The sequence below is a fragment of the Ipomoea nil genome, unplaced genomic scaffold (genome assembly GCF_001879475.1).
Source record: "Ipomoea nil cultivar Tokyo-kokei standard unplaced genomic scaffold, Asagao_1.1 scaffold0298, whole genome shotgun sequence".
Lineage (NCBI taxonomy): Eukaryota > Viridiplantae > Streptophyta > Magnoliopsida > Solanales > Convolvulaceae > Ipomoea > Ipomoea nil.
Window position 1 is genome coordinate 1033909 of NW_017616726.1, and position 11609 is coordinate 1045517.

General features: G+C 36.3%; 1 protein-coding gene across 1 annotated transcript; it reads right to left on the minus strand.

Moving 5' to 3' along the window:
* Positions 1–3622: 3622 nt before the first annotated feature.
* On the minus strand, positions 3623–5364 carry LOC109157087 (DELLA protein RGL2-like). Its single transcript, XM_019304962.1, has 2 exons — positions 4156–5364; positions 3623–3948 (listed from the first exon to the last, which is right to left on the minus strand). The coding sequence occupies exons 1-2, from the start codon at positions 5341–5343 to the stop codon at positions 3781–3783; spliced, it is 1356 nt and encodes a 451-aa protein (XP_019160507.1). The 5' UTR covers positions 5344–5364; the 3' UTR covers positions 3623–3780.
* Between the last annotated feature and the right edge of the window lie 6245 nt (positions 5365–11609).

The following is an 11609-nucleotide window of genomic DNA, read 5'->3' on the forward strand; positions in this document are numbered from 1 at the left end:
TTAATGTGTGCACGCGCTTTAATGGATGATTATGATTTTTCCTCCTACGTGCTGTGTGCATGTAAGTATGTTAATGTGTGCACGAGTTCAAGTTTGTATTTTAAGAGGGTTTGTATTTGAATGCAACCCATATATATATATATATATATATATATATATATATATATATATATATATATATATATATATATATATATATATATATATATATATATATATATATATATATATAATAGGAGTCCAAAGTTCGTTGACTTTAGACGCCTAAAGGTAATTTAAAAAAAAAAAAAAATACAATATGCGTCCAAAGTCAACGAACTTTGGACTCCTATTGTAGTTTTAGGCGTCCAAGTAACTTTGGACGCTGATTGTCTATGACAATCAGCGTCCTCTGCATAGGCGTCCAAGCAACTTTGGACTCTTATTGTCCATTTGCTTGGACGCCTATGACCTGTTCTGTAGTAGTGACTAATGAACATCAACTTATCACAATTTGAACTATAAATGTTAATTTCAAAAATTTATTCAATTATTTGCTTAATTGCCCTAATTTTTTGTTTGCCCTAATTTCTCTAAATTTATTTTTGCTTCATTTCCCTAATTTGAAATTACCATAATTTTCTAATTCAATTGATACTAGTTTGGGGATTACACTGATGAGCTGTCCTAATTTCCTAATTCAATTATTCAATTGAACTACAATGATGCACTACTGTCATTTGAGTGTTGACTGCTTTAGGCCTGTAGTTTTTGTCTAATTAATCACTAATCTTTGTGAATTACTAATTCTATGTCACTATGTGAATTACTAATTTATGTCAATAAGTGAATTACTAATTTGTTAGACTGTTAGTAAATAGTAATCTGTAGTTTTTGTCTACTGTATTTTTTGCTTAATTACTAATTACATAATCTGTTAGTAATTAACTAATTACTAAGTAGTAATTAACTAATTGTCTAATTACTAATTGCTAATTTGATGTAAGATGTAAGAATGTAAATGTAGTTCCAGACTTCCAGTAAGAATGTAAGATGGATGTAGTTCTAGTAACTATTAACTAAGTAACTAACTAATTACTAAATGCAGTTCCAGTAATTATTTGACCAAAAATGTAAGATGCTTATGTAGTTTCAGTAACTAAGTAACTAACTAATTACTAAATGTAGTTCCAGTAATTAGTAGACTGTAAATGTAGTTCCAGTAAGAATGTAAGATGCTTATCTTGATTTACTTATGTTATTTGTTATTTGTTAATAATTGATTACTTGATTAGTAATTAGTCCAATAAGATGCTTATGTTGAAAACGATATTTTGAAAAAGATCTTTTTGATCAAGTTTCAAATGAAGCAGTTCTACAACGATTTCAAAATATGAGTGAGCGTAGAGGAATATTATCCCGTAGTTCATCATAAATCTTGTAATGTAATTTATAAAGTATTTTGTATTTTAACAATCTTATTTGTATTTGAACATTTTTTAATGTACTTTCCCTTTGCTTCTTCGCCTTCACTGAAGAAAAATCCTGGCTCCGACACTGCCCATTGCCTTCTTTACTTAAACACTTGTTGATTTTGGGTAGGCTTCTTTTGGAGTTTGTACATATTCGTAAAAGTTGCAATTTTGCTCATTTTTTCAGAAAATGAACCAAACATATCAAGACAACTTTCTGGAATGCAACCAAACACTAAAAATGAAAATGTTTTCTGGAAAATTACTCATTTTCCAAAAAACATTTTTCAGAAGTCATTTTTCTGATTTCCAAACACACCCTAAGTGTAGGCACCCCATTGTTATCTTACTTAAACACTTGTTGATTTTGGGTAGTTCATCATAAACCAACAAGTGGTAACTCCCCCCCCCCCCCCCCCCACCCCCCACCCCGATTGCTTTTTAAGAAACCTTTTATTATATGTCAAGGAAACACCCCTCTTCTTCAAATCCTTTAAATAAGAAAGATGATTCTTAGACACTGTTCTATGCGACTGTAGCAGATAACTCTTGCTCAGTGGAACCAATTCATGATTATGTAGCTTCTCATGCTTTGTCACAATCCACATCTCATTCCCATCTATATCAAACTGAACAAATGCACAACAGCATATTCAAATATCAACTTTTGAATAACAACCCTTTCCCAAATTCAGTTTAATTTAAATCTAGCTTTTGAACACAAAAACTTCTTCATCTTCATTGTTTTTATAAAACCTAATCTAAAAGCATAGTCATTATACATCTCATATGCTTCATCAACAGAACTCACTGACGACCCTAACAAATCATGATCAGTTGCAAAACACACATTTTAATGTAAAACAGAGATTGAATCCAACATACAATAAACATACACCATATTTCTAAGTAGAGGGAGGTGGGGAGGGGGGGGGGGGGGTTGGTTAAGGGTATGCCGAATAAATCCAACCATGTTCTACAAAGAAATAAAGTTTTCACCGCATCAAGCTACAATAAGACACATAAATTCATAAAACAATATACATAATTAAGCATCTAAAGTGTTTGCACAACTACCCCTATTATTTAGGTACGGAATTCGTGACCATAAGGCACATAAAATCAAAACACCAAACACAAAAACTCATCACAAGATACGCATAAGTCATCTTAAGTGTTTAAACTACTACTATGATATAGATACATAATTCATGACCGTAAAGCACATAAAATGATAAAATCAGACACAGAAACTCATCACACGAGATGCATAACTCAACTACTCAGCTTCATCTACATAAAAACCCTAATCACAGATTCATAGATACACAACAGCTCGAATAAAAATACAATCAAACTAATAATTCAAAAATAGTCCTAGAAATTGTTCTCAAATAAGTAATCAACGAACATCAGATACGAATTCAATTAATTGCATCAACTCAGAAATAAAAATAACAAGCAAAAATCAAAATAAATCGCAACTATAAAATTTGTTTGAAAAAACCTGAAATAGATTCGTCTGTCACTTCCAATTCTTGCAGAGTATTAATCTCGTCATTCAATGCCAATTTCTGCGGGGCAATCATCTTATCCATATCGAGCACACGCAACTCAATGAAGATCAAATCCAAAGATACAATTTCGGAAATTCTGCGAGTGTGAAAAAACCGCAAAGATTTAAAAAAAAAAAAACTGCGAATATATATATATATATATATATATATATATATATATATATATATATAAAAGTACTTTGTTTTATGCTATAAGCTTGAAGACTAGACCTTGTAGGCTTTTTACTAAATACGCCAGGTCATTAAGCCCCTATGAAAGGGCCTGGCCTGTTTTCAGTCCTACATTTTATGAAGGAAATTTTAGGCAATCATTATTGTGTGGACCATGGTCCATACAAGTTGTGTGAATCGTATTTTGTATACTATAAAATAATGTAAATTCAGTACAAAAATAATGTACATTCAGCACAAAAATAATGTGCATTGTATTTAGGGAATATACATTATTTTTGTACTGAGTGTACATTATATTATATAATGTACATTCAGTACAAAAATAATGTACATTTAGTATATTAAAAATGTACTTTTTAATTTGTTGTGGTCTACATAACACTGTGTGGACCATAATTTGTCAATTTTGGGGGTCTTAAAACTTTAATTTTAATTACTTTATAAATCATTAAAATCTAAATTAGACTTTATTCCTAATACCCAGAATTGCTACTCTTTCTCTAAATATGTTATCTAGTTGAAGAAATCATAGCCGTCGATCTTCATCATCTAAATGTGCAGGAAGATGGTCATAAGACCTAAAGAAATTTCCAAGCAGAGAGTGAGAGAAGAGGAGTTCCTTTCCACCCAACAGTCAAGGCCTTCCCATCCATGTCAAGCGTGCAACTCTTCCCATCAAATCTCTTCAACACCAGACTTGCTTGGTACACAGACGACATGCTTAGTTCCATCTCCTTCATCCCAAACTGCCCAAAGAACTCCCTCCACACCTTTATCCTCACATGTCGAATCACCCTACTCTCCCCCTCACCTGCCACTACGTTCCTTATTCCCTCACCCAAGTGTTTCGCTTCCATCATTGCCCTATTAGCTTCATCGCTCTTCATACAATCCTCCAGTGAGTCGAAAAACGCCCCGTAGTAGAAGAGGGCTTCAGTGAAACGGTTCAAAAACCCCACGGAATTCATGTTTGCTTCCACTTCTGTCAGGAACATCACTCTGGGGTTCATGCTTTTGATCACCCTCATCAAAGACTCCATTTTTTCCTGCTTTGAAATCATTGTTGTGAAAAAGCAATTTGCGTATACAACCACTGCTTCTTCTTCTTCTTCTTCGCCATCTGGTTGAAACCCAGAGAGGCTACTTTCCTTACCATTTAGCAGGTCCTCTAAAGCCACTACGTTAAACGAAAAACACAAGTTTAAGGACTGGGCAAAGCTCCTTAATCTCATGCCCGTCGTCTCCTCCTCAATCTTGGGCTGGTGTTTATTTGCCTGAAGAGCAGTAATCTTTAGATGCTCCGGGCGGGGGGATTCGGCAAAGCTTTGCATCAGAATTGTCCACTGAACCCCACTCCTAATCTCAAGGTCAATGATGTGCACCTTTCTTGCGTCCGCTACGTGTTCTATCACCGTTTGAATGCTGGTAAATTGGAAGACCTGAGAGATGGGTACCTTTTCATGGAAAGCAATGATGCAGGGCACTAGGCTCTTGAGTGCTTCTTCAAGATCTTCTTCTTCATCATACTTCTTTCCCCAACCCTTTTCTGTTTGGCAAAATATTTTCTCCCATAGAGATTGGTTGAAATAGTGGACTAGCCTCTCCACAGAATTTCCCTGATGGGAGCTCAGTTCATCGCATCTGGTGAGTATCTTTTCTGCAGAATCATAGTCGGCTTGCCCCACTTTCTCCGCAGCGGCAAGAAGATATCCTACCAGCTCCATATCTTTACGATCTTGCTCCGAAAGTAGTCCCAAGAATGAATTAGAAGCAGTGCTATCCGGATGGGAAAATGATTGGATGAAGTTATGCCCAGCCAAGCGTAATATTGCATCGGTGGAGAACTTCTTCGATTCATCTTCTGCTCTTTTACGTCTGGGATTCGTCTTTAGTTTACTGAATCTTCTGCCAAAGCGTTTGAGGAGGGCGAGGGAAGAAGGCAATATTGCAGGATGGGTTAACGTTTCCTTGTTGCTGGATTCATCAGGAAGCTGAAATGGTGGTTGTACTGCAGTATCAAGATACAAGTCTTGGAGGGTTGGAGAATCCACAAGGACAAGTATTTTGTGGTCGTCTTCTTCTTCTTCACCATTAGCCTCGTTTTGAGTAGCATTCTGAGGGGGAAAACAAGAATTTCCCATTCAGCATCTCAGATCAGATTGCCGGCCTCTTGGTGATGCATCACGGAGTATTTTCCATATATAGCCTATAGATGGAGCTGCCCTGCTCGGTGCATGACAAATAAAAGGCTCCAATTGGGAATTAAATTAATATATATATTAGAATAATACATGTTGATGATGATAACAATTTCATTAATTAAATAGATTATGTCATTGATTACGTAACATAGACCTAGTCTATATCTTCTTCCAAAAGGTTGAATCCTTAACCCCAAAGATTACTCACACTATGACAGAGAATGTAAGATGATATATAAATCATGGTAACTCATGGCTCATCAGAGGCAAATTATTGTGTGGACCATGGTCAACATGACCACACAGCTGTGTGGACCATGGTCCAAAACGACGTCGTCGAATATTATGAGTAAGAATAATATACATTATGTGTTAAAATAACGTACATTGCATGTTAGAATATGAAACTTCTGGGGTAATATAATGTACATTATGTTTTAGAATAATGTACATTATGCTTTAGAATAATGTATATTATGAGTTATAAAAATATATGTTGCAACGAGTCGCGTGAATATATATATATATATATATATATATATATATATATATATATATATATATATATAAAAGACGTTTTTGGACCGTGGTCCACACAGCTGTATGGACCACATTTCACGCAATAAATATTGTTAAGCAAACATGGCCAAATGCTGATATGCACAAGGAATGTATCTTGGGAGTATGATTTTGTCCTTGCATTGCCTTGCATAAAATACTGGTAATCGAAGTATGATTTTATTATTATTATTTTTTTAATAAATTAGGTTTCTCAACTTACACTAACAGGGCGTTTGGTTGGAGGGAGGGAATTATGTGGGAAAGGAATTGTAATTCCATGGGAGTTGAATTACTGTGAATAAAGTGGGAATTTAAATTCCAGTGTTTGGTTGATAGGAATAGAATTACTGGGAATTTCAATTCCAATGTTTGGTATACATGGGAAAGGGAATAAGTAGTATAAAGTCAAAAATGTCTATTATTGTTGTTAGACATTAATTTTAGGTTAAAAAAGGAAGGGGTAATTTTGACTCATCACTATCTTTTTTTCCCAGGAATTAAAATACCAGGGGGGGACATGGGATTTTAATTCCATGAAAATGGGGGAATTGCAATTCCATGGAATTGCAATTCCCTTCAACCAAACTACGGAATTTAATGGCCTTTGGAATTAGGTGGGAATTAAGTGGGAAGGGAATTTAAAATCCCTCCAACCAAACACCCTGTAAACTAAAGAAGGTAAATCTCTCAAGTCCCTCAATCAGATTCCTACTTTGCTGTTGGAGCAAAACTTCTAAGGTGACCCTTAAACTATTGAGCTAAGCTTCGCGGAGTATGATTTTATTTATATGACCTTAAGTTAATTGAATGTCAATTTGCACCTTTATTTTCACTTTTCCAATTGTTTGAGATAGAAGAAAGTAATGGGAGGGATTTCTCTATGAAACCTAACAGCTAATAACTTCCTTCTTCCATGAGTTTCACATAGAAGAAACTAATGGGCATCAGTTCTGATTAAGGTGAAACTGGGGTGTATGAAATTCTTTTATTTGATGACTTTTGCATCATTAATATATCAATTCAAAACAAGAATTGGGTATATGTAGTCAATGAAAGCAATGCAAGTGAAATTTGTAATTGCGCTGCTGATATTTGTAGAGTTCATAGTGTAAGACGGAGCATCTAAGCTAAATAATTAGAAGTCAGATGCACTCTGTAATGGGGTTTTTGACTGAAATAGGAATGGGGTTAGGGTGATTGACAAGAATAGGAATGATTTTTTTTTTTTTGACAAAAATGGAAAAATCAAGTTTAGAAAATGCGGTTGGATTGAAAACCGCATTTTCGAAACTCGATTTTATTAAATGCCAACATCAACTACAGCCGCATTTGGAAAATGCGGATGTAGTATAATATACTATAACCGCATTTTCCAAATGCGGTTGTAGTATAAAGCAAATTCGCATTTGGGAAATACGTTTCTCGTATTATACGAGAAACACATTTCCCAAATGCAGATTTGCTACTGACGGGTCGCGTCAGTCGATATATGACTGACGTGACCGGTCACTACTTGATATGACCGGTCACTGCTTGATTAGAAATAGTTTTTTCTAGTAGGATATTTATTTTTCTTTTGATCACTTTAAAAAAGATCAGAGACTGAACAAAAATGGTGGATCTTGCATTAAAAATAAATATGACTGACGTGACCGTCACATCAAGCAGTAGCAGTGACCGGTCACATCAAACAGTGACCGTTCACGTCAGTCATATACCGACTGACGCGGCCCGTCAGTAGCAAATCCGCATTTGGGAAATGCGTTTCTCGTATAATACGAGAAACGCATTTCCCAAATGTGGATTTGCTTTATACTACAACCGCATTTGGGAAATGCGCTTGTGGTATATTATACTACAGTCGCATTTGGAAAATGCGGCTGTAGTTGACGTTGGTATTTAATAAAATCGAGTTTGGAAAATGTGGTTTTCAGCCCAACCGCGTTTTCCAAACTCGGTTTTCCCCTTTTTGTCAAAAAAAAAGAGCAAATTACACTTTTGGTCCTGTGACTATTGGGAGTGTGTTAATTTAGGTACGTGACTTTTAAAACTAACAATTTAGTCCTTTAACTATCATTTTTTTAGCAGATTTGGTCCTCCCGGCCAAATTGTCGGTGGAATTTGGCCGGAAAGACGTTCGAATTTTTAAATCAAACGCTATTTTTTTTACAATTAAAAAAACCAAATTACCCCCACCAACAACCACGGAAAGGTTCTTCCCTCGGATAGCTAGCGGGTACGGATCCCGTGCTGGTTCTTAGGGAATATATTGAGTGAGCAATATATATGTTTTTTTTTTTTCACAATCGGAATTCGCCCGTGGCTCGGACTCCCCCCTCAGAAGGGTAAAGTTTGACGAACTCGGACTAATTTTGCAATTAAAAAAATGGATTGTTGGTCGGATCAACAAGTATGGAATAGGCTCTTCCATTAAGTGGTGAGTAGGGGCAGGCCCCGTACCACCGCTAGGAAATGTCAAGGTCAGGATCGGCGCGCACGACCTCAACCTTGGATTCATTACTTCGCCTAGTGATAGGCGAGGTCCGACATCTTAACGCCCTAAGGCGAATCAATCAATACTGATACTTAGGGTTGACCCTCTCGAAAAATAGCTAAAATAAAATGTTTTGGACTTGTGAAATGGGTCCAATATCTCACATAGATTTTCTTGATAATTAAATGAAATCTATGTCATGAGACCATCATCTCAGCTCCAAATCCTCCAATATAATTCAATGTTTCCCATATGGCATGGCGGTCCATCAATTACCATAATTTATTTGAGAAACATATATAGATGATATTATATATATACGTACCCATATGTTGGGAGTGCTTGCATGCATGCGTATGTATATGTTCCTGTAAACACAAAAAAGTAAACTTTGTATATATTCCACAAAATTCCTTGTACAGTGTATGTATAATTCAATATGCAGGTACAAAATCTCTGTCTAGTCCTTTGATTCTTCACTGACGTTATCTATTGAAGTGCCTCCAGGATTTAAATAACGTAGCCTCTGGGATCCAATTGGCGCGTGCCTCCGGAATTCTAACGGCGTAGTTTCCGGGATTCAAGTGGCGCGACTTTTAGCAACGAACGTCAAGAATTTAGAAACGATCAACCCTGCAAAGTTTCAAAACACATGCAATGGATTCAAGTCGCCTTAAGATCCCCAAATGCCTTCAAAAGACTTCAAGATCTTCGAGACAATCAATTCTGCAAAGCTCCAAAATACCTACAATGGATTCAAATTGCCTGCAAAATCAACAAAAATGTCTTCAAGTCTTTAAGCGTTCTTCAATGCCTTCAAGCTCTTCAAGTGCTCTAGTTGTTCAAAACAATGCTCTCAACTCCTCAAGTCTTTAAGTTGTTGTTTTTTGGAATGAAAATGAAGGCCCTATTTATAGCTATAGGCCTAACCAAAATCCCTCAACCAACTCCCATTTTTAATTAATTAATTAATTAATTAAGAGAATGAACCTTGCCCAAAATCAAGTCTAGGTTCATTATCCTATCATCTAATTCAAATTCAAATTAAATTATAATTATTTAATTAAAATATAATAAATATATATTATATTTAAATTATAATTATAATTCAAATTCAAACATGAAATGGGCTTGGACCAATTAATTAATTAATTCAATAGCCCAAACCAAATTTAATTGGACTAATTAAATCAATTTAATATCTATGACCCAATTTAAATTGGCCCAATAACAATCTCAACATCGGCTCAATAATAATTTTGTCAGTCCATTTGTCGGGTTCAAATTTTCTGTGTCTACAAATTCCCCCCTCGAGACTTGTCGGGACACGCCACTTGATATGCTTGGAGCGAAGAAGTCTCGAAACTTAACAACGGCCCTTTAAATTTATCGTAGTGCATCTAAATTCCATAATCCCAAATGTTTGCCTGGATATCTCATGAACTCAAAATCATTTTAATCACAAAAGATTAAAATGGCACAATATATTCTAGTTCTACAAGCTCAATTATACACTTGAATATTCCATGAGCCCAAATATTATTTTAGGATGACATTAGTGACATTCTATGAGCCCAAAGGTACGAAGCTTTTGCTATGTGGAACATTAATCTTAATGTCCATTGACCCATTTAACATTCTAAACCCATCAACACAAGTCAAAGCTCAAACTCACGGTGAATCCTAACTCCAACCAAGCTCACACTATTTCATACGTGATTGTAGCAGCAAAGCTGTTCCAGTTTCGAAAATTTTATCCCAATCACATTTGTAGCGCCCAACTACAACTACAACTCCTTTACGATGAACTATAAATAGGAGCCTCACCACACTTATAAACTCACACCATAATCACGAACAGGGAAGTGAGGAAAAGCAATCCAAAGTCTGACTTTCTAACCAGGTAAAACTTTATATTTCATCTTCATCTACGTATACTTTATTTGCAGGACCAGGAAGAGTAAGTAGGAAATAACAGGAAATCAAGTAGCGATCCGGAACAGCAAAACTAAAGGGTAATTATCCATCTCGTAGAACAACCACCGGAGCGCGGAGCTATTTTTTTTTACTTTTGCAGAAGTCGCCGGAGTTTTACCGTCAAAATTGATGGAGATCCATCGCTACCTTCGCCGGAGTTCTTCGCGGAAGGCACCACAGGGGCATGGACCGCCTTCGAACTGCCGCCGTTGAACGAGAATGGAACAACCACCAGGGTGCGGAGCTATTTTTTTTCTTTTGCAGAAGTCGTCGGAATTTTACTGTCAAAATTTTTGGAGATCTGTCACTGCCTTCGCCGGAGTTCTTCGCGGATTTTTTTTTGAAGTCGCCGGAGACCGCTGCTCAGCCCCTCGTCGGAGACCGTTCCTCGTTGTCTGCTTGCGGCGACTTATTGTTTTACTGCAGGGAAGCTTGCGTCGCTGGGAATTTTCGCAGAGCTCTGTTTCTCTACTGTTGTTGGTGTAGGAGATATTCGCTGGAGGCAGCCGGAATCTGTTCTTCATCGAAGTCGCCGTTGGATCGCCGGAGGGGAACCGTAGCTGGAAGCGGACTGGAATCCGTGTTGCTCGATCGTCGATGCCACTGAGTCGCTCCCTGGAGTTTGTTTTGTTTGTTTGTTTTTTTTTTTTTTTTTTTTTTTTTTTTTTTTTTTCTTTTTTTTGCAGAAATCGTTGGAGCTATTGGAGTCTGTCGATGAAGGAAAAGTCGTGCTCTAGACATTTAAGGAGACCTCTTGATTTTATGGAAGATAGAAGAGTTTTGCAGGGACTAGTTAAAGCCTCTGTTCTTCACGTGATAGTGCAGAAGCGCATCAAGGCAGCAACATTTAATGGGAATAAGACAGGACATGGGGGATCCAATTTTCACTTTTATGCAGCACCATGCCACCACTCCATCTCACTTTTTTTGCTTTTCAACATTATACTAATAACACTAATAAATAATAGTAATAAATAATAATAATGATAATAATAATAACATTAATTATTACCGCACTTCTTGCCGCGGTTTTTTTTTTGAATTTGGTATAATATTAACACAAACGGTTTAACAGGAGTAAAGAGCCTGGTGATATACAACGAAGGACCTAATACAATCTAAGTGATTATCCCGAGGGCCGACTGACTGCGGTCGAGCAGCTCTGTAGATAATC